A 23,907-nucleotide genomic window follows, 5' to 3' on the forward strand; every position below is an offset into this window, starting at 1 on the left:
GAATGGAGGGATAGTCGGGTGGAAGAATGGCTGAATGGCAGTTGGCATGTATAGGCAGAAGATACAACGTGTATCCCTTTTTAACATGAAAAGTGGTGATTTTATTTTACCTTGTGTTGTTTATTTTGTAACCACAGCTATTTCTTAGTCAAAATTGAGACTGAACTATGTATGACACTGTTATCAATACCTTCAACTAACAAGAAGAACCCTTTAGGGTTTTTCCGTAGTATTTGGATGGCTTTTTCTGTCATCTCTGCTATAGATGGTTCCCCAGCAGGATCTTCAGCTCGGTCCACTTCATACTTCATGTGGGAACGCTCAAAGAGTCCTGTAAACATAATTGGCATATGCAAAGATCATAACAGCAAGTTAATTTTATTTATGCCTTATAAGATATGTAATTTCAAAACGATTTAACGTTTAACCACCAAATTTGTCGATTTTTTCTAAAATGGTGTATGCTATTTTGCATGGTCCTCTTTTGCTGCAAGAAAAGTTTAATTTATAATCGTTTTAGGATGTATCCTCACGACTTCTCATATATTTGGTACCAACTGCTATGCATTTACTGGAAATATGGATGGTAACAGTAGACTTTGTTGGATCTAAGGCAAGTGAGACCAAGATTCAGAATTTCGTTATGTTATGATTTGAAACTACAATTAAAACTAGCTCAGGCATTAGAGCCTGAACTAAAATTAGAGCCTGAACTAAAAATAGTTAAATGACAGATAAAAAAAAAACAACACAACCAATGAGCAAATCAGCCAACCGATCAACAATCAGACAGACAGACAGACAGACAGACAGACAGACAGACAGACAGACAACTTCATGAACTATCTGAACCAACCAGACAATCATAGAAAATAAAGCTCGGAACAAAAGCAATAATTCCGTTGAAGAATGTTTGAAAATGTCACTTCTGTCAGCCCTAGAACAGTTTTTATCGTAAATAAAGAAGCAGAAAGGCGCTCAGATGCCTAATAAACGTTTGGTATGATACATGAATCACATATGGCCTCTGACTAAACATACATGATTAAATACCACATAATCAGAAAGCATTTGTTCCACAAGCATCTTGACGCCTCGCTAATAGAAACCACTACATACCCATCACGTGGTCAACCCTCCTCGTGTCAATCTGGTCAAACCCAGCTTTGTTCCACACGTACTGTGAGTTCGGATGTTTGTCCACCCACTCTTGGATCAGGTCTCTGCCATCCAACCTCTTTCCCTTTCTATCCGGGTACTCAGGGTCTGCTTGATTTTGACGCATGAACTCTCTACGTCCCCCGCCAAAGATGACTTCTATTCCGTCACCGTACGGGTATTCAACAAGTTGCAAGGCTAAAAATGAACGTTCAAATAAATGTTGGTGCTTGCCGATGCTCTTGCTCTACAATCCAAATTATTCGTAAAATACGTTCCTGGCATTTTTTGTCTATTAGTGCAGGCAATATATATAAATGAAATGGAATTGTCAGAACAACTAGCTAAGTATTCTTACCATCTATTTAATGCAATGGTGTTACTAGATGTGCCATGTAGGTCTAAATGTTCCTAAGATCTAGCTAGCTTAGTATTCTCATCATCTTCCACCAATTTCAACTACGACCAGGCCAAACTCAAAAACGGTGAGACTGCCATGCCTCGCAAAATAATATATCTATTCACGTATCATTCTGGCATAGAACTTCAGATAAAACGGTTGCGGACATTTGGCCGCTTAGTATTAAAAAAAAAAACTTATAAAATACTTGTAAGCTGAATGACCTGGTTTTCGGTTCGATGAAAATAAACTTGGCAGATGCAATGTTAACTCCTACGTGTCCATGTCATTTATGAAATCGTTATAATAAGTACGTTTTTATAATAAAAATTACAAATTTGGAACCAAGAAAATTACCAATATCTTTGCACGCAGACGCATCATCCAGTGCCTCATCCAGCTTGTCGTCATCGCTTTCCCAACCGCGATCCGCAGAATACGCGTACGCGCTTGCGGGAGTTGCGTGCGTCACACGAGTAGTGGTCACGATCCCTGTTGACATCCCAGCCATCTCCGCCAGCGATAGAATAGAGATTGCTCTACGATTTGCACTCGCAGTGGAACAGTAGCCTCGTTTAACCCTTTCGTCCATTCCGAGAACACCTGACGGAATCAACATGACTAGTCAATACATTTTTTTAAGAGAGTAGGTGGACGGGATAAAGATGGAAATAATTCTGCAACCCGCCGCTCTTCTCTTGCTTGGTTTTAGTTTTTTCTGGATTTGGTTTTTGGGCATGAGAATTGAAGAGGTTCTATGGTTTTTCAGCACGAGAAAGATTTAAAAGATCTATAATTTTCTCTCCCATTTGATGTGTAACTTGCAACTTAGTGAAAGCTTTTATCGACGTTTTAAATTGTTTTTCTTTTCGTTGTCTGAATCATTTTGCGTTGTTCAGGTTATGTCAGGAAACAAAAGAAAGCTTTTACTGATAAATGAGAGGACCTGCACGGTCGTCTGTCCATCTACTCGTCTGTTCGTCTAAATGTCTATTCCACAGTCCGTCGGCCCGTCTCACAGTCCGTCTTTTCTTCGTCCTGCCTGATGATCACTCTATCCTATATAAGCATTCCTCTTCGGTAGTGCTCATTTCTTACTCAAGAGAGAAACTACATGTCTCTACACGTTTAATTTCCCGCCCAGACCGAATTTAAAACAGTTTGAGAGTAGTTTGAAAGGGCTCGGTTAGACTGTTATCACCAATCGATTTTGAGGCAAGATAGCTAAGTAGCATTTTTAATTCAACACCTACCATCATTAGTCTTAATTCCATTCAGAAACGCCGTCGCCGAAGCGGCCGAATCTGCACCTTGCTGATCGACACAATACGTTTTCACCTGGCCCGACCAAGGAAACTCCTCCCAGCTTAAAACATTCTCCTCGCCTGATCCGCCTTTCATCTGTCCATCCAAGATGCGAGCAGCAGTGACAGTAGTGATACCCATTCCATCACCCACGAAGATAATGGCGCTTTTTGCAGTTTTCTTGTTCGGTCTCACTCTAAGGTTGTCTCGGATTAGCTTGACACCATCCTTGTACCACTGATTGTTGTCTTGATTGTTCAGAATGGTCCCACTGACAGCTGATGATGGGTGAAGAAAATTTAACAGTTACTTTTTTTGATTTAACCCTCCGACGTACAAGGGGGGAGGGGGTGGATGTCACGCCCCCAATAACGTTTTTTTCAAAATCTAAAAAAAAGGATCTACTCTAAAACGCTGAAACTTTCGGTAGCTGCTCATCCATTCCTTGCGGAAATTTTAATTTGTCAACCAAGTGTCCATGGCAACTTCATAACTACAGGCAAGTCTTGCCAAAAATCGTCGTTTTTAACATTTTTCTCTATTTTTCCATTTTTTTTTTAACAGAATGGCACAATTTGTTTATTTTAACATTCCATAAGTACTCTGGCTTGATTTTGCATCAATTTTCGTTATTTTGTGACTTTCTAAGAAAATGTTGAAATCCAAGATGGCGGATCCAAGATGGTGGCTCTAATGACGTCACGTGACGTAATCTGAGGTCACAGCCAATTACAATTATGTCATCTTGTAGATTTAGCTACGGACTTTCTTCTTAGCGCAAAATAATTTCGCTGTGCCTTAATAGAACGAAAACTCCGGGGAGGGGTAACATCCCCCCTTGTACGATGGTGGGGGTATGAATTTGCTTGTACGTCCAAGGGTTAATTTTCAGAGTTAAGAGTATGCTTTTAGTTTTTGAATAATTTAAACATCCTTAGTGATTGATTCGGATCAATTTAAGCATGTGACCACAAAGACAAGTCATTTTGTGTTAAGAAGGTCACAAAAGAAAGATTTTAGGTTTTTGTTTTAAAAGTACTTAAACGAAATATATATAATAATTAGTTTAATAATGTCATGTCCTAATTATTCCGGACATTTTTTTCGGTCCTCTGGGAGGCCGGCGGGCAGGGCACGCAAAAAAGTTTAGTCCGTTCAGTCTATTGTTGATGAGAACGATTAGCTAAAACGGGCAATAAGAAATTTCACAGCTGTTGCAAAATTAAAATTTCGAGCAAATACTCTTTTTTTCACGGTGTATAAATTCGTCGACCACATAAATGACAACATTGACAATCATCCTAAGAGCCAGTCATTATAAGAATTAATAAGAACTTTTAAACAATACATAATTTATTTCTTTTAATGCGCAAATGGACCTCAAAGTTCCTGACAAGAAGTAACACTCAAAGTATATTAGTTGTGCTATAGTCACCACATTTTAACTATTGGCAATATCTTTGAAGTGCGCTTGGAACTTTGTACAAAAAGCTATATCAGTAAGATATTTATAGCATAAATATCACTTTGATGAACGATCAAAAACACAAAGTGTTCCAAAGGAAGTGCCAAATGTTTTCTTCCGTTTCTTTCTTGTAAAATGTGCGCTATCCCGAAGAATTAAAAAAAAAAAACATTCTTTTTTTATTTTTGTTTCACAAGTTTGATCCCCGTTGATCCCAAAACATGCAAGCCAAACCACAGGGGGCGGTATGCGTGGAATTTTATTGATGTTATAGCTTGCAATTTCAAGCCCTCCAGTGGTAAAAATACAACTAGCGACGTATACGTAAGTGCTATTAAGAGGAAATCCGCCAGGACTTCGAGTAGTTATTGGACAAAATTATGTACCAAAACTATTTACACCTGATTGCAAGCTTTTGTGTTACTGCTTCAAATATCTTATCGAAAGAAATCTTTTCTAACAACACCACACATCGAAAACACATTTTGAAGTTCCGCTGAATTCCACTGAATCGCTTAAAAGATGTAAGCTTTTGCCCATAGCTTGTGAACTTTAAATATCATTTTCTCAGACTCGGATAAGAAATTGTTGTACCAGAATTATTTCCACCTTATTGCAGACTTTTTTGTTACTGCTTCAAATATCTTATCAAAAGAAATCTTTTCTAACAACACCACACATCGAAAACACATTTTGAAGTTCCGCTGAATTCCACTGAATCGCTTAAGACGAATTTACAAAATGGCTGTACACGTGAGATTTTTCCTATACCTTGTGAACTTTGAAATTCGTTTTCTCAGACTCTGATAAGAAATTGTTGTTGGTGTTATCACGGATAATTACTTACATCTTTACCTTTTAGTTAAGGGTAGGAAATAACGCAATAGGATTTAAATTATTCTGGAAAATGATTTTTGTCCAACTTTAATAAATATTACTCGACTTGCTAGTAGATTCCGTCTTAAGTACTTCCGATTATAAGGATTTTCTAGTAATTTTGTTAATAATAAACATTTGATTGACGCTTGAAGTTTCGGTACATTTTTACCGACGATTCGGCAATACTGCCTTCATCAGGGTAAGCAAAAAACATTTGATTACTTTATTGAATTTTAAAGAATGGTCTATCCATGAGATCTATCTAACTTTATAAAAGCAGGTTCCAAAATATGTACAAAATGATTTGAAACCTGCTTTTTATTTGTATTTTCTTAGTGTAAAGGAGAAATATGTTAGGAACGCGGGCTTTTATTGTGCGGTAACATCTCCCGACTTATCGATTCCTATATTTTGTCTTACGTACACTTCCTTTATGATAATACAATTTTGCACCAATCAATTAATTGATAAAATTTTAAGGTAAACTATCGTGCGATAGCGTGTCAGTAAATCAAATTTCTGTCACCAAGCAAAGCAAAAATGGCATCGAGGAAAGATAACTACTGAAACAAAATGAATGAAAATATTTTTTCTGTTGTCACCTTCTTGCTACGACGCAATTAGCAGAAAAGACAAGTTATTGTACAGAGTCATGCTCAGTCAAGCAAAACCTAGTACCTACATGTAGATGTATTGAATTAAAGTGCATCGCATTGTGACAAAAGGGTAAGAATATTATATTTTTAATTTGAGCCTCTTTTTATTATCATTAAGGAAATGCGTGGGATCTAATCACACTTCACCCAGAATTAAATATCGTTTAAAAATTTTAAAAGACTGAAATCTCACAGTTACAGTAGTGCTATTCGCAGATTGATATCAATCGTTTTTCTCCATTTGATCAATATGACATCGTACGTATGTTTGCTGCCATCAAAAACTATATTTATATATCCTTGCAGATTGTTAGGTAGGAAGAGAAACATCTTACAAGCATATTTTTTAATAACAACGTTATTTGGAAAAATAGTAGTGGCAGGTATTTTAATTTACCTCAGCCATGTGGGTTGAAGGTAATCTCGTACCCAGATCTTCTCAACCCTCGGAGAGAACATCTGGTAAAGTCGGATTTTGCTCGCGTCAAATGTGTCAGAAATCTGACACACGACGCGACTACGCATGCTCGACTATTTAGTGGATGAAAAGCTCACTTGGCCGCTGTAAATAGCGCATGAACTTCTTTCCTATACAAGGAAAGACAAGTAAAAAAATCTTGAGATAAAGTTGGGGAAGAAAAAAAGCCGAGACTCTGATTCTTTGCTGATAAATTAAAACACTCAACCCAGCCTAAACGATGGGGAAAAGCGCGCGCTGTGTTTGACGCGTACAAGCTAGCTGTATGCGTCAAGTACGCGTCAGATTTGCAAAGTTTTTCACCCATCTTTTTACCCACGAATATCGTCATTTTAAAACATTTTGTACTAACAAGCTTTAACTTCAAACTGTATCTGTAGCTTATTCGCATTAGCAACGTTCAAAACACGAACGCGTTTTTAGAAAAGCCTTTGAATCCAAATATTTTCTTACTAGCTAACGTACGGTACGCGCGTGCGAAACAGAGTTTACATCATCCGCGCGCAAATGCTGAAGCTTTTCATCAACCAATCAGAGTGGCGAACTGAGCGCACTTGACCAGATGTGTACTACCGTGGTAAGTAGACATCTGGGTACGAGATTAGGTTGAAGGACATGGATAGAGGTACAAATTAGATCAGTATATGTCAGAGGTTAACACAAAATGTAAAAGATTCGAGTTTAAGACTAAAAAAACATTACATTATTTAAAGATACATGGATATCAAAAACATTACTCGATTACTCTTTGCTTTTTTCCGGTGATGACATGAACTACTGCTGAACTGAATATGAATGGTGTCGTCTATGAACAAGTCACCAAGTGGCATTTAAACGTTCTTGAGGTCATCTGAATTTCGTTTTTACCTTATCCCTTTGTTAATATATCGCTTTCTCGACATAAATTTTCAAAAGATTGGACATGTCAACAACAAAAAATGCAAAGTCTCAACGAAGTTGTCTGCCTTTTGCGTAAAAATGTTTACCGTATAGTTTTTTCTCTGTCAATGAAGATCGGACGAAAAGAGTGAGCTTCCCGAACGCATGTTCATACATAACCCTTTTATGACAGAGCAGAATAACAGCATCAAAAGGTTACAACTGATACCAGACGACGGTAAACACATTATTTGCAATGGCTTACCTTGTACGACAAAAATTGCCAGAATTAAGTACAACATCGTGTCAAGGCAGATGCAGAAGTACTTCACTACAGTTCAAAAGCCCGGGGTGTAACAGCAGTGATTACGGCTACACTAGAGCTTCTCGTCTACACATTCATTATATATAGTCTACACGAGGTCGTATTTATGTAATTTATTATCGATATTTGTCCGTATTTTAAGCACAATACACCAGTATCAAGAGAGGTAAAAATATAATATAATTAAACAAAATAAACGAAGACTTTTTGACCCCGACGTTTTATGTTAACGAAAAATTATTTTGAAGCTCGCGCTAGGAGAATAGATTACAGAAATGTATTTTTTTTATACGAGGAAAGACGAAAGAGGAAATCCTCTCATAAAATGTTTATCTTTTGTTAGAATTATATTGTTAAGAAAGTTCAAGTAGGTGTTGGTGATTCGTCATAACTTACATAATATTTGGCGTGCTTTAAATTTTTTTGAAGTGATGTGTCTGTTTAATATCAAAACAAGTCGGGATGTTCGTGAAGAACAAATCGATCACAGTTCTACGACTAGAAACTTAGAGTTGCAGCAACTCATAGTACATGTAAAGCAGGCGTAAGACATATTTTTCCAAAAGAAATGTTGCTGTTAAATTCCTCAGTAAATTTGCACAGGAATGTGGTTTACAAGTAGGACATTAAGGACGTCAAGTGGTCCTTGAAACTTCTTGTTAAATATTGCACTTTGTAAAATTCAATTGTGTTGATATTGGGCAAATGTGTATATAAATAAAAATGAAAAGATGCAAATAATCCAAAGACAAAATGATTATACAAAGATAATTTCTCATTATAATAAAAGTCATGATTTATTATTTGCAAAACCATCTTGCTTTCTGATTTAATTAACAGCTCCTTTTATATATTTTATTTCAAAGTACGGAAAACCACTACTAAGGAGTGTTGAGAGGCGGCTGTATTCCTAGGCTTGAAAGTAGTGAGTTTAGATTTTTGTCGCAGAGATGAGATAAATCTCAGACTCTGAGGAAAAAAGTTTTCACGCCACAGTTTTCGTAAACGCACTCGGGGACATAAAAAAGCGATAAGTCGATTAAATATTAGTTAAGCGGTAAATTTTAATGAACCAAGTCGAGAAACACCTCCGGACAACAAGTAAAAAAAAAACGTCAAACATACTTAGCTTTTGTGGTGATTTATTACCTGCTGCAATATGACAGGGATATCATTTTGCTAAAGGAAAATGTAAAGAATAGGGAATCGGGATACTTTATTAGTCGAAGGTCGGTTGTGGTAGCAAAGGTAGTACTACTGATTGTTTTTCTGATCTGTACTTGTAGCTTATAGCCTTTATATTAACCAAATGTACTATACAAAATCGTTTCTATGACGTAGTTTTTTTTTCAGATAAATATTTCGTAACAGTATGAAAATAAACGTCGAACTGATCAGTACACACGGTCATTGCTGGAAAGCCTTGCATGGCCATCTTTCACCGCAAGTAAGCTGTCATGAAAACAAAAGTTAATTCTTGATTACTTTCATATTTAGTTATCATAATTAAGCAAAACTCCAGTCTCTCTCCAAATTGGCTTTTTTCGATGGAAACTCCTGGGCGCTTGAGCGCGCCGGGAACGAAGCTAAGCTTCTCAAACTCCTTAATAGTGCATCAAGTTGAAACAAAGAAAAACAAAACCGTGGAGGAGGTTTGGATACCCAGTCTTAATTAGCATAGATTTTTCCGTTTACTCCGTAGTTTTTGTTTCGATTGAGAAGATATATCAAACACTCGAAACATTGTTTCATCGGCTATCCAAACACCTCGAATTTCTTCAAAAATACTCCGCTGCACGTCGTATTTTCAACTCCCTTCTCGGTGTTTGGATTTACCGATGAAACACTGTCGCTCGTGTTTGATATATTACTTGGTAGTTTATCTTTAATATGATTAACGTCTGGCTTTGCAACTTTTAAATCATCAAAATGATCAGATCAATGTTCACACAAAATATCGCTTTTTTCACAATTTAAGAAACACTGGTAACCCTATCTCGAGCACAACAACAGCAACAAAGATAGTATTTGTAAGGGCTTTATATTTAGAATTTGCTTACGTCAGATGTAAATCCATCATGCCAACATGTACTGTATTAGGGATGTGACTAATATAATAATGATAATATAATAATGACGATCAAACGCTTTGCTTCACTGAACAAGCTTTATATCATCCTTAGCTTTCTGTCTTGCAAACTCAAGATTTATTTACGAACAAGTCACAACATTATTTGCGTAGGGTCTATTAAAGATCGACTATTTTACTTTATTTTATTTTTTCAATGGAGCTACAGTGTTTACACACATGCGGTACAACGGCAAGTTCCAAGAAATTTACATAAACCTTATTTACCTTGGGTGAAAACCAACTAAAATGCAAGGCTGGCAGTAGGGCAATGGACACTTTTTAATTGGCCAATATTTCAACTGGTATTATAAGTCTTCTTCGATCGGAGCCGGTCATGGGGGGACACAAGCATCATCTTACTTAATCAAGATTCACGCAATGGTGGCAAAACTTTGTCACTTTTGCAAAAAATTATCGGTGAAGGTGAGTCAATAGCTAATTAACGTGACTGGATGGGTTTTTTTTATGACAACCATGCTTTCAGAGGGCGTTTTACCAAAATTTGTTTATTTGAAGCTTATTTGTTTTTCTTTCGAACCATTTTGATTCTGTTTACCTTTTTGTTGGGAACCTTTTAGGTTTTGTATCGTTATATTTTTCTTGTTTGGAGATTTGGAGGCGTACTTTTGATGACGTCATTTTGCGCGATATGACGTCATAATTGCCAAGTGACGGCCGCTGAACAAACATTTTTAAATGCTCACACACCTTATAACTTTGATTACTATAAGGTGTGAATACTTTTGGAGATGCATAGGAGGGGGAGGGGAAAGGGGTTAACAAACGGGAACAACCTTTTTGTAAATTAAAAAAACATGGCTAGACAGCACGGTCGGTCCTTCAATTTTTATTGCTTTTTTCTCTAAAAAGAGAAGTGCAAATCAAAACAAATTTTAATAGTCGCCAAGTCTCCGACCGAACCAAACACGTCGAAAGCGCGTCCGCCTTGCAGGTGGAATTCTATGCCAGCGCCACGGGCGGTGAACTCTGTTCCTTGGCTTTCGTCTCCGTTTGATGTGCTTCCTACATGTTTTCTGCTTGCTTCCACTCAAACACAACGCGTGATCCATCACGTGGAAAACATACTGCTGTTCAAACACGCCATGAAACAAGTAGGCTCCAGGCCCGTCCGCGTACACTCCTGAAAAGGAAATACGTTCAGTTTAGCTGAGGTTGAAACACAAGGGGGGAGGGGTACTCTGCGGGACTCTGCGGCGAGAACCCGTCTTCAAGAACTGGCACCGAGACAAAGTACTATTGCTAAAAAATCTCGGCTAGACATCTGGAAAGAAAAGAACCAAGGCCCATTTCAACGAAAAAGAGTGGCCTAATGGTTAGCGCGCTGGACTCCCGATCGAGCGGTCCGGGTTCGAACACTGGCCGGGGTCACTGTGTTGTGTTGTTGGGTAAGACACTTTACTCTCATAGTGCCTCTCTCCACCCAGGTGTATAAATGGGTACCGGTGAATTTACTGCTGGGGGTAACCCTGCGATGGACTAGCATCCCATCCAGGGGGGAGTAGAAATACTCTTCGTCGCTTCATGCTTCGGAAACCGGGATTAGCTCCGGCCTGATGGGCCACTAGGCTCGACGCAGACTTTAACTAGTACCCATAAACGAAAAAGAGAAGAAATATTAACAAACAAACAAACGATTTGCTATTTACCAACATCCTCGGTTCCGTGAGTCTCAGACCTCCGCAGAACTGTGGCCTGTTGACGGTAGTCCTTGTGTGCTGTGTTCACTCCCCTCAGGTCTGGCCGAGGCCCCTGTAAGCCTGACCTGCCGTTAGCGTAACCAAGTGAAGTGTATGTCTTGTTATCAGAACCAACTGCTAACTCTCCGCCCACTTCACGCACAATGTCGAATATTGGGTTTCCGCGCTGAGGGTATGCGCCAATGGTAAAGACGTGCGAGTGGTCAGCGGTGACTGTTATCAGGGTTTCGGCTGCGAAAAGAAGACTATGTTCAGCAAGTTTTCTTTTTGGTAAATACTTGCTTTGCCGTCTTGTAATATAATACGAATGTTACAGGACTTCGTGTAGCTTGGGATAGAGTGTACAGTGGGTATCCAGAAGAAAGTTGCATAATATGTAATACGGATAGGTATCTTTATAAATCAGTTACTTATCCGTAGCTATCTTTGGATGTTTACTTGCAAACTTCAAAATGACTGTTACGTTAACTAGCATTATTATACATCATCTTACCCAATAAACTGGTTTTGAGAAGTAGGATATTTCGTATAAACGTGAAAATTGGTAACCCTGAAACCTTAACAAAGACTCGCGGGTAAAGTACTCAGAAGATAAAAGCGAAAGATAGAATACAAATGCTGGAAACTACTACATTCAGTTTTTTATACCTCGATTTGTCAAGTGTAATGCCTTAGAGACCGCTTTGTCCATAGCAAGTGTATCATGAAGAGCTCTGAACGCCTGATTTTGGTGGTGTCCGTGATCAATACGTCCCCCTGCCAAGTGAAATATTGAATAGCAAAAAGTGATCAGTAATCAGAGTGAACTACTGGTCAGCCGGATCGACGAGCGGACGGGCAGACCATTGGATGGATGAAAGGACGGGTGAGTGGGGTAGTTGGGGGTGTGAATGGATGTATGGATGGATGAAAAATTATAAAGAAGCATTATAGTTAGGTACTGTAAAACAAAGAAAGTGGTTTAACTCAATTAATTTGTTACTCGAGAGGGATGATTTTTTTTGTCTGGTTAAATTGTTTGCCTCATGTAGTTTATTACATTGTTTTGTGAATTTCCAGTATTGAGATGGCTAATACTTTTTTCCTGGTACTTTGATTCATAATGGTAATAGGACTGAGTGGAGTCCAATTCGGTCTGTAATCATACGAGTGATTAACAAAATCGGACGACCGCGAAGCGGGAGTCCGATTTGTTTAATCACGAGTATGATTACAGACAGAATTGGATGACACGAAGTCCAGTTACCAATTAATCAAAACTATGACAAAATTTGAGAAACAAATTAAACTTATCTTCGGTTAAACTCCATTATAAATATATTGAAAAACATAACAGTCTACTCCACGAAATGCACAACAGCAGCGCGCGCAAAATGACGCGTACTGTCCAATTACACAGGCATGACGCGTACACTGTCCTATTACACTGTCCAATTACAAGCATGACGCGTACACTGTCCTATTAGTGCTCAAATCGGGCTGCTGATAACCAATCACGTTCGAGAATTTTGTTATAGTTTTGATTAACTCATATATAACTTCTTTGAATACCTTCAACTAACAAGAAGTACCCTTTAGGGTTTTTCTGTAGTATTCTGATGGCTTTTTCTGTCATCTCTGCTATTGATGGTTCACCAGCAGGATCTTCAGCTCGGTCCACTTCATACTTCATGTGGGAAGGCTCAAATAGTCCTACAGGGCAATTGGCATATTTAGAGTTCGTAACGGCACTTTACTTGACAGGGAAGGCATGAAAATGTACCAAACGGATAATTGCTGTAATGCTTGCATTCCTCTCTCATATTTTCATATGCTTATTATTATGGAAAGTAAAATAAACTTTTCTTGTTAGACAAAATTTGCTCTAGCAACATTTTTAAAAAATCTTTTCATTATCATAAATTGGGTATTTGTTCTTATCGATTTTTGTTAACAGCATATGGTGCTGCAATCTATTTTGTCACCTCAACTGCAGAATAATCCATTTTTTTTTTATTTCTAGTTTTTCTTGTTGATTCGAATGAAGATAAAGAAACCAGAATTTGCAAAAGCCATTGCATACCTATCACGTGATCTACCGTCCTCTCGTTAATCTGTACAAACCCGGCTTTGTTCCAAACGTACTGTGAGTTCGGATGTTTGTTCACCCACTCTTGGATCAGGTCTCTGCCATCCAGTCTCTCTCCTCTCTCATCCGGGTACTCAGGGTCTGTTTGATTTTGAGGCATAAATTGTTTACGTCCTCCGGCAAAAATGACTTCTATTCCGTCGCCGTATGGATATTCAGCAAGTTGCAAGGCTAAAAAGGGAATGATATATCATAAACTTTATCAGTCAAAATCTTCTAGATGGTGGCTATTGGTATCGGAATTGTTCCTCGTACAGTACTCTGTTTTCTAGTGATACAGTCATAGATACATGGTGAAATGATACCTCTGGCAGTGCTATGTAGTCCCAAATGCAGACTTCTAAGTCTTAAAACTACCTAGTTTAGACAAGCAAAGAAACTTCGCTATGACTTTTAAAAATTGTGCAGACCCCAGGCTCCTAGGTAGCCATTTCTAGCGAAGAGACAAACACTACTAAATTCTAATTCACTACTAAAATCAACACTACTAAATTCTAATTCGATCTTTAACAGTCCTACGTCTTATACATGAGCCTCTGGCTCGGACACTGAGGGTAACCTCGTCCTGCGTATGGACTTTAAAAATTGTATTTACATTTACATTTACATTTTACATTTTATTTACAAGAGACAAAGAATTCGACAAATACACCTGAGAAACGACAATATTATTTCCTATCATGAGAAGTAAAACGTCCAAAAAATGCTTTCTGGCGTGTTTCATGACCAAGTTTTGATGTTTAAGGCCCTGTTAAGAGGGAGAGAGTACATTATCCCTTATCTCAATAATTTCGAGGGCAGTTATTCCTTATCCCTAAAGTTACCATAGCTTTTAACCTTATTAATTTGATTTTCATTATCCCAAAAACTGAGTTGTTTTACCTTATCCCTATAATTATTTAAACATTTATTCCTTATCCCTGAAATATTTTGTGAGTTATCCCTGATCCCTAAAACCCCTAACAGGACTCTTGCATTCATTTACCAATATCTTTGCACGTCGACGCGTCATCTTTTGTATATTCTGGATTCAGTTTATCCGCGTCACTCTCCCATCTGCGACTCGCAGAATTAGCGTACGCGGTCGCGGGAGTTGCGTGGGTCACACGCGTGGTGGTCACTATCCCGGTTGACATCCCAGCCATCTCCGCGAGCGACAGAATGGAGATTGCTTTACGGTCTGCAGTTCCAGTGGAACAGAAGCCAAGTTCTGCTCTTTCGTCCATCGCAAGGATACCTAAAAAATTCAAAAGAAAATGGCCGTTTAAAAGGGAATCTATCCTTTTTTTCTTATTTCACTACGGTTAGAAAGAAATTGAATACTAATCCTAAGGCTCCTAGCTGATAACTACTTCTGCATAATTATTTTCATGCTATTTTTTGAAATAAATCTTTTTATGTACTTGCAGTTTCCTTGATTTGTAAACAACTTCTAGCGTTTAAAATTCACGTCGAACAGCCATTTTAAGATCGACACGTAATGCCTAACAGAAAAGACATTTCCTTCTTACTGTTCGTTTAAAGGAGTAGCAACTTAGCAAAATTTTATTAAGCAGCAGCTCAAAAGCTCCTTCTTAAATGCATACAAGTCAAAAACGATTGCTAGACAGCATTACTGACTCGGTTACCTACCGTCTTTGGTCTTTATTCCGTTCAGAATCGCCGCAGCGGACGGCGCCGAATCTGCTCCCTGCTGATCGACACAATACGTTTTCACCTGGCCTGACCAAGGAAATTCCTCCCAGCTCAGTACATTCTCCTCGCCTGATCCGCCTTTTATCTGTCCGTCAAGAATGCGAGCAGCAGTGATGGTTGAGATGCCCATTCCATCGCCCACGAAGACAATAGCGTTTTTAGCAGTTCTCCTGTTCGCTCTCACCCTAAGGTTGTCTCGGATCAGCTGGACGCCATCTTTGTACCACTGATTGTTGTCTTGATTGTTTAGAATGTTGCCACTGACAGCTGAAAATGGGTCAAGAAACATTAAATAGTTACTTAGGACAACTGATGTGATAACTAATACTGATGTTGTTCAGTTATAATTTGCTTGGTGGGGTAACACTGTCGACTTCCATTGTTTATCGGGTACATTTTGCAGCATCTAGATTTTACTATTTCGTTAAGAACTATATTTCACAGGCTACTCTATTCCAAGTTGAATTGTTGGTTTGAAATTTTCCGCTTTTATAAGATTAGTCAAGTTTCTAGCGGTGCGCTTACTGAAAAAAGGAAGTGCTTGAAAAAAAATTACCAACATCTGACACTATAAAAGGGAACTCCTGGTTGAAACAATACAGCACAAGGAGAGACTGTTTAATTATAAACATTCATCAAACTTAGCTTTTTACAGTGACAAATTGCCAGTAGATGCGTGACACTTTCAAACTAGTACTATAAAACAAAACAAAAATAAAAAAATGTTGTGAACAGTGTCATTTTGTGTATGTTACACAAACGTTTCGGGCATAGCCCTTCTTCAGTGTGAAAACCGTTTTGCAATGTGTGTACGCGATCGCAAAGTAACAGTCGTGATACCCATTCCTGCTTCAAATCAACAACTCAAACACAATCTCTTTTTTTAATTGTGTATCTGATGTTTGTCGACTAAAGGAATGACAACGAGTAAAGCAAGTTGTTTCACTGAAACTTCCTTTATCGCCGCCAGTTGATTAAAGCACACAGCACAAAAAGCTAGTTTTTTAAGAATTATTTTCAAATTTTTTTGTGAGCGGGATGTTCCTTTGCGACAATATGACAGAGGTTGACTGTATGACCTTTTCCCTTGTTACTTTTATTGATCATAGCTAATTGCAAGCCTCAATAAACGTAAGAAATTTGAAGGTCATCATCGTTGTAAAATTTAAAGTAGATAAGTGAGTCTAGGTATCTAACTTTCTGAGTAATGCTTCTGAAAAAAGGAGCCACCAGTCCCCACCAGGTAATTGGAATATATATTATAGCTGTTAACATAATTCCTGTTACGCACGTGTGTTTAAATGCAGCTACATATTGATGTAGCACGTGCAAGGAAAAATAGTTGTGTTTTTGCACAATACATAATGTGATTCTTTTGACGTAGACCCCTTAGTGACTGAAAAGCTTTAACGCTTGGAGTCAGTATAAGTCGCTACGTAGAGTGACTGACTGCAACTATGCTTTGGCAAAATCTACGTAATGCACTTTGAACTTTCGGAAAGGCGCTTTTTACATAATTTTTTATGTCACTATAAACATTACATAAAAGTGATGGTGACGATGATATTTTTTATTCTAAGTTTCCGTTCATTTTACAAAGAATGTATCACTTTTATCTCCCCTTTTTCCTTGAAAATTGTTTCAAAGAAAAACAAAACAAAACTCACGTTATTTTTGTTTTACCGAAGTTTGATACTGTGATCCCACAACGAGCGAGCTAAACCAAAGTGAGTAAATTGGCCGGTATGGATGATAGAATTTTGATGTTGGAGCATGAAAGTTCAAGCTTTCTAGAAGTAAAAATACCGTCAATATTGTCGCAAGTGCCATTAAGTACTACCAATCGATTATTGGGGAATCTCTCAATTTTGATGAAAGCACTGCTTTCATCAAAATTGAGAGATGGTCAAAAGATTATTTCTGGATTTCGATCCTTGCGATCTAGACTGATTTTCGTTGCCTCATGATCCAAAATATGTGCAGAATGTTTTCAACGACGGTTTTTTATTACTATTCTCTGAGTGAAAAGCTAATAAATATGTTATAAACTCAAGATTATGTTTGTGGCAACAGCTCCCGACATCACGGTTCCTAAACTTTAACTTACATACACTGCCCTTATTACCGCAGCTACTGAGGCGGAACAAAAATAAGCATTTTTAAGGGTAGAGCTCGAATATCGACTATCCTTGTGATACACTTATGCAACAAGAATGTATTAGCTATATTAGTTGATGTTATTTATGGAAGAACATCCCTAATCTTCTGATCATCTGTCAGTGAAGCATGCAAGTTTCTAACACCATGAACAGTATGTAATAGCCATGCCACCCAAGGACAACAAACTTGTGTTTCTGTCTTCGCATAGCTGTTATTTACGATGTGAAGTAAGTAACAGCAAAAAAAGCATATTACGCTCAAGCAGTACCTAGTATCTAGGTGCATTTTTAAATCAATCTTATTTAGCATATAGAGGTAGCACTGAGACTACAATATAATAATATTTTCAATCACATCCTTTAATATTTACCAAGCTTGATGTTTAACACCACGTACTTTATGAGATCATTGTACTGTAATAAAGGAAAAGTTCTCGAAAATTTTGGAGCCTTTTAACAAAAAGTAAATCGATAGTTTGAAAACAATCCGATGTCAGTCGTTTCCATTGTTAACTGCCGGCGAATATTGATTGCCTTATGTAGTACGATTATTTTATAGACATTAAAAAAAGTCACGCAACAAGGCGTCTTTATTCAACTTTCATTTCTTGTTTCCCTTTTTCACAAAGAAAGATTAGTTCGGGAAGAAACAAGAAACCAACTGTTTTTTTTTTAAAAGAAAGGAAAACTATATCGTGTGTTAGTAGACGGATCATTAGAGCGAGTACGTATGAATACTATAATAATCGAGTTGAATTATCCAGGGGACAACTATGTTTGCAAATTGTTGAGCTGTAGGAACAAATCCAGGCTTTTATGTATTATGTTCTGTATAACAAAGTGTATAACATATATTTAGTATACAGCCTTGATATTTGACAATGCGTATACTTGTGTGGTTGTGTAATCATCATATATTTGTCTGTTTCATCACAACACCAAGTATGTTTCAGCACAACACTTAAAAGCATAAAGATGGTTAAAAACAATACAAAATGGCACTTTAAACCTAACCTACGCTCGAAGTGTATCATTTAGAGAAATCTTGTTATCGTTGTTGTCCACACGATAAATGAAGAACAGCAATGGTCAGATTCAGTCGAAAATCCTCTTGCGATATGGTCATATTTTCCTAGAATTATATTGATAATTGCTCAAGAAGTTCACCCCACTATCACAACACTTAGCATACTTCCCATTTTTTTAAAATGTGATGTGCCTGGTTAAAAAAATATTGGGTGTTTTTTAAGTCCAAAGAAAGAAAAATAAGCATTGACTCCAGTTCTCATACTATAAACCATTTACGTTTAAATCGTACAAATATAGATGAATATGGTAGTCATAAAAAAATAAAATGTTTTACCAAAGTATTATAACTAGAAAATGTACAAGACACATTTATAGAACCAGTGGTTTAAATTTAGGAATTTTATGACTCGTGAGACTTTTTATTAAATATTGTACTTTGTAAAACTGCAATCAATGGAGGTTATTGTATGAATTATTGAACACAGAGGCAGTCGTGTTGAATGAATTCTATTTGCCTGTTTTCAAGATGAACTGATATTGTTGTCATCGTTAGTTGAAATTCTTCGCTGGAATGTAATTTGAAATTTTAATAAGTAGAACGAAGTCTGTGAGGAAATTCACATGACTCCGGCAAATCTTCTTCTGCAACTTCACGCTAAAGAGTTCTTTCGTTAAGGGCACACAAAAAGCGAGCCATCACTCACGGTATGATAGCATGACTACTTAATTAAGCGGAAATATTTTCACCAAGCAGAGTAACCGGTACCTAAAGGTTTAGGTAAGCCGAAGAAAACTAAAACAAACTTTTAAGTTATAATTTTTGTGGTCGCTTACCTATAAGGGCATAGACATAGAGCACCAACGACACTGACATCATTTTGCTAAAGCAGAATGTAAGGATTTTTCAGGCAACGTTGAATTAGCCGGCGGTAGCAGCACAGGTGCCAGCTCGTTCTGATTGTATTTCCGATGTGTACTTATAGTTTATAACCTTGATATATGCTACAATGTACTTTAAAAGATCTATTTTAAAAAGTAGTTTACTGTCAGATATTTGTTTCGTAAGTGCAACAAAAAAAAACATGTCATCAATATGCCTTAACAAATGTTTCATCGTTACGAGCACGATTTCTCTCTGAATTATACGACACGAGATCCAATTACTTATTAATCGTATCTAACTTTAACAAATTTCGAAGTTAGGAATAGCTTCACCCAGCTATGAAGTCATTGAGAAGTTTTTTTGCACAGAAAAGATGAAAAAATGTTGTTCAATCAGTTTAACAAACACTTGGAAAACGGAAAGAAAAAACCCATCTAAGGGCATATGATTGACGCGCGAATGACGTAGGTGTCCAATTACAGGAATCCAAATTAAAAATTAGACACCCACGTGATCACGCGCCAATTACACGACTAATATGCGCGCACAGGTCCAATCAAAATAAAAATTTTTGTTGTAGATACAATCAAGACCTTTACGCACGAAACTTCTCTTGTACCTGTGCTAAATATAGTTTTGTCGATATTCTTTGTTTATGGATCACCTTGCAAGTTATGCTAAAACAATTGGATCGCTCGCGCTGTAGGTTTTTATAGACTTAAATAAGCTTATAAAAGTTTCAAGTTATTTTCCTTTTTTTAACTGAAATTTTCAAGTCACTTGTTGGTTCAGGTTAGTTAGCAAAAGTCACGAGATTTGTTTTAACGCCCTAGTTTGCCATGTGCATCAATATCACATATTTTACTTCGGTATTTTAAAACTTGATGTCTCCGTCAAAATATTAAAACCATTGCCAAAAATATCGTTTTTATTTTTAATACCTTAGAAACATACTAAATTGCTTATCTATAAAAAGTTGAATCAAGATAAGACTTATCCTAAGATTGACCTTTCTCGTGTCCCACCACTGTAAAGCAGCTTTGTATTGGCAGCGGTTTATATTTAGAATTTTTGCTGACGTCATATGCAAAGATCTATGTAAAAAAATCCATTATGTAAAGTGGTGTAGTAATAATAATGACCAAAACATTTGCTTCACCGATCAGGAAGTTGAAATTAAACTAAATGACCTGGAATTCAAGATTCAATTATGAACAAGTCACCACATAAAATCCACCATAACTTGACGCTTGACGGGTGTTCATTGAGTTAAAACCTACAATGAAACTTCACAAACGATAACGTTGGTTGTTCTTAGGAGATGAAGGAATATAATTAAGTATTTCGACAACTGTTTCTTGCTTCTTAGTGTTCCGCGATCGAAAGACCTTTGGGCGAGACCCAGCGGATTGCGAACAACAAAGGCGGGGAAACTAGAACTTAAACTGGAACCGTATGCCTTACGAGGTGCAAAGAGAATAAGGCATAGCAGTGGGTACATTGATCGTAACAGATATTGAACTCAAGCAAAAGTATTTCAAACAATATAGGAGTCTGCGTTTATATAATACCTCTTACAATAATAATTATATAATTTATTAATTGTACAGATTTATGCTATCGAATTTACTCAAAGTTACACTATTTTGATCGCCTCCGAACTCCTCTGGTTGTTGCTTATAAGTACTAGATTATTACATTTACAAATGAACATTTTACTGTTCAGTTTCCTAAAATCAGAGGAGAAACACAACTAAGAACAGAGATAACAGGAGCATCGACATTCTTTCTTTCAACCGGCGAAGCAATTTGCATACCAGTGTATTACCGTTGTCTAGTTTCGTTAGTTAACTTCATTTTTAATTTTTGTCGTTCAGTGGTTGCGTAACGTACAAATTTTGTTTAGTATGTTCTTATTATGGCATTCATTTTATTTTCGTACTGTTTCTATCATAGTGTATTTGTGTCTAGCAAAGTACTAACGATTATAAGTGTACAGGATACAAACTCGTGAGTTGCCTGTAAATGCTACAAGTTATGATGAATGAGCTAATTAATTCCTAATATATAGATTTAGCCAAGACTAAAAGCGGAGCTCCATACTTATTTTCTGGTTCTTAAATTTGTGAAAATACCCCGGCTCATTGAAAAACTGTTATTGAAGTTTTTAAACGCATACTACTCAAGAAAGATCTCTAGCCGAAATAAATCGTCAACTCCAATCGAAAAAAATTGCGCTTACAAAATCCTGTCATTACTTCCGGGACAAAACAAGCAAGATTTGAGCCCGCGATTCAATGGAAAGTTATAACTTGGTCAGCCGTCAGCTTCAAAAAACACATGACCTCGAAGAGTTGTACACCTAGTCATGTGATACCGGTCAGCGGATACCTTGCATTGACAGCTGTCAATTTACCATAACATGGATGACCAATATCAATGATACAAGCAGGAGTTAACCTTAACGTTCCTTGGGATATGAAAAGATGACATTCTCCTACCCCCGGTCGGGTTTCCTTATGACTCCACTTCCCCTCCTTGAAAGTCTGTAGGCGCGGGCGAGCGTACGCTCACTCGATAACCAATTTTTCTCGGCTTCATGAGTTTACCAGGCGGTGTTGGACACGACTCGCAAAGCATGACGGAAGGATTTTTTCAATTGCACTTATTATCGTCTGATCGCCGATCTGTAAACATCTCCTCGCGGTGCGAAGATATTCCAATGCTGAAAAATATATCGTAGGAAATCCGTATCAAATCTTTCGCGAGCCTAGTAGCACCTATAGATGATCATAGATGCGTATTGCTGGATTCATAAAGGCGACATTTTACGGCGGAACAACTCATATTTTGGATTCGAAACATCGCGGTTCGTCGACTATGGGAAATATTATTTGATTCTAGCACGTTTGTGATCGAAGTAAACGGGCTTAAATTGAACTTATCTTTGGCGCTTTGTTTTTCAGAAATGTCGAGTTATGTATGAAGTACGTCGATGTACTACTGGCCAACGCAGTTCGCCCTATCATGGTTTTTGATGGATTTTCGCTGGGTTGTTTTACTTGAAGGGCCCAACGGCCGTTTTTATATAATATGCCGAGTATCGGCGAAACAAAATGATGATATTAACACTTAATATTCGTCTTCTTGAATAGATAGGTGGAACACATGCATATTTCTCGTTCTTCGAGCGAGCTGCGCGGAGGATAAGTGGAACACATATATATTTATCGTTCTTAAAGCGTGCTGCGCGAAGGATAAGTGGAGTACATACATATTTTTCATTGTTAAAGCACGTTGCGCGAAGGATAAGTGGAATACGTGTATATTTTTCGTTCTTAAAGCGGGTGCGCGAAGTATAAGTGGAATACATGCAAATGTCTCGTTCTTACTAAAGCGTGTTGCGCGAAGGATAAGTGGAATACATGTGTATTTCTCGTTCATAAAGCATGTTGAGCGAAGGATAATTATTCGTCGACTGCGGGACTGCGGGAGCATTATAGTTCAACTGCTTGTGGCTGGGGAATCGCTCCGACATGCCGAATATCGGCCAAACAAAAGGATGATATAAACACTACAATAACAAAAATGGCAAGTGAACATTAAAATATACACATCAACGAGAGTACCAAATTAAGCCCTTGTCCTGTAAGAACATCGACATAAATCACACCATCAACTCCCGCCGGCAAAATGCCGCGAAATGGAAGAGAACTAAGTGACATATCAAGGAAAAAACCCCAACTTCAAGTCCAAATTTGACCGTTAAAACGGCGGGGCCCGCCCGGGCCCACCGTACTTTTCTTAAAGTTCAACTATCGAACTGAAGTTCTATGCAAAAATAATCTACAGTACTGATCCTTGTTTGTCAAGAAATGAGCAAATGTTCATTGACGTCGAACGCTTGCGCCAAACAACCCTTTACCATATGGCATGATTTCAATCGACTAGTTTTGAGAGAAAAATCGCTTCCCTTAATTCAGAACTTGACAGATGACTGGCTTAGGTATTATTCTTCCAGCTCCAATAAAATAATCCGTGACAACCGTTTTAAAGTTTCGCCGGAATCGCACGAAGAAGATGAGACCTTCTCAAAATCCCGCGACAAAATTGTCCGCCATTGCTTCCACCAAGGTGACAAATGATTGGTCGAAAAATGTCACGTGAACCGTGTCCAACACCGCCTGTGAGTTTACCAAATTTCCTTAGCCATGTTGATCCGCTGGCACGCTTCGAGCGCTGGAGCTTCGCTATTATTTTTTATTTTTTTTATATGACAACGTTATTGCAATTAGGTGTAAATTTTGATTTATTATGGTAATAATAAAATTATTGTGTTGTTCAATTCATAGGGGAAGGTTGGGGCTAGATTCCGAGCTAGCTGGGCCAGCTGTTTCGTCACTAACGGTGCTAAGCTACAAGACGTATCATCTATGCATTGCGCCATGCTGACGTGGCAATTCTCGTGGTACCCTTGCCCCAAGTGCTCATCAAGGAACTTAGCATGACGGCAATTTTAAGACCATTTGTTTGTAGTGTGTTATATATTGTAACATTATAATTGAGAACGGCAAGTTGTAAAAAAGAATAATTCATAATTATACCAGTCCAGTGGTCTA

General features: G+C 37.7%; 2 protein-coding genes and 1 long non-coding RNA gene across 3 annotated transcripts in view; 1 reads left to right on the plus strand and 2 right to left on the minus strand.

The window, feature by feature from the left end:
• The window catches only part of LOC144659008 (alkaline phosphatase-like), a 21,544-nt gene extending 13,920 nt beyond the window's left edge, over positions 1-7,624 (minus strand). The window contains exons 1-5 of the mRNA XM_078519540.1: positions 7,486-7,624; positions 2,812-3,141; positions 1,916-2,161; positions 1,120-1,356; positions 191-331 (exon numbers count right to left, since the gene is read on the minus strand). Of these exons, the coding sequence (XP_078375666.1) occupies positions 191-331; positions 1,120-1,356; positions 1,916-2,161; positions 2,812-3,141; positions 7,486-7,522 (991 nt within the window). The 5' untranslated portion in view covers positions 7,523-7,624. The remainder of the gene's footprint in view (positions 1-190; positions 332-1,119; positions 1,357-1,915; positions 2,162-2,811; positions 3,142-7,485) is intronic.
• Positions 7,625-10,507: 2,883 nt separating this feature from the next.
• On the minus strand, positions 10,508-19,374 carry LOC144657299 (alkaline phosphatase, tissue-nonspecific isozyme-like). The gene is made up of 8 exons (XM_078517631.1): positions 19,240-19,374; positions 15,155-15,484; positions 14,508-14,759; positions 13,457-13,693; positions 12,946-13,086; positions 12,043-12,150; positions 11,344-11,625; positions 10,508-10,817 (listed from the first exon to the last, which is right to left on the minus strand). The coding sequence occupies exons 1-8, from the start codon at positions 19,280-19,282 to the stop codon at positions 10,570-10,572; spliced, it is 1,641 nt and encodes a 546-aa protein (XP_078373757.1). The 5' UTR covers positions 19,283-19,374; the 3' UTR covers positions 10,508-10,569.
• Positions 17,497-23,832, plus strand: LOC144657301 (uncharacterized). Its single transcript, XR_013571498.1, has 2 exons — positions 17,497-17,604; positions 23,641-23,832. It is a non-coding gene; the product is annotated as an uncharacterized LOC144657301 (long non-coding RNA).
• The last annotated feature ends 75 nt before the right edge of the window (positions 23,833-23,907 follow it).

Source organism: Oculina patagonica, chromosome 6 (assembly GCF_052425735.1).
Source record: "Oculina patagonica isolate OP01 chromosome 6, crgOcupat, whole genome shotgun sequence".
Taxonomy (NCBI): Eukaryota; Metazoa; Cnidaria; class Anthozoa; order Scleractinia; family Oculinidae; genus Oculina; species Oculina patagonica.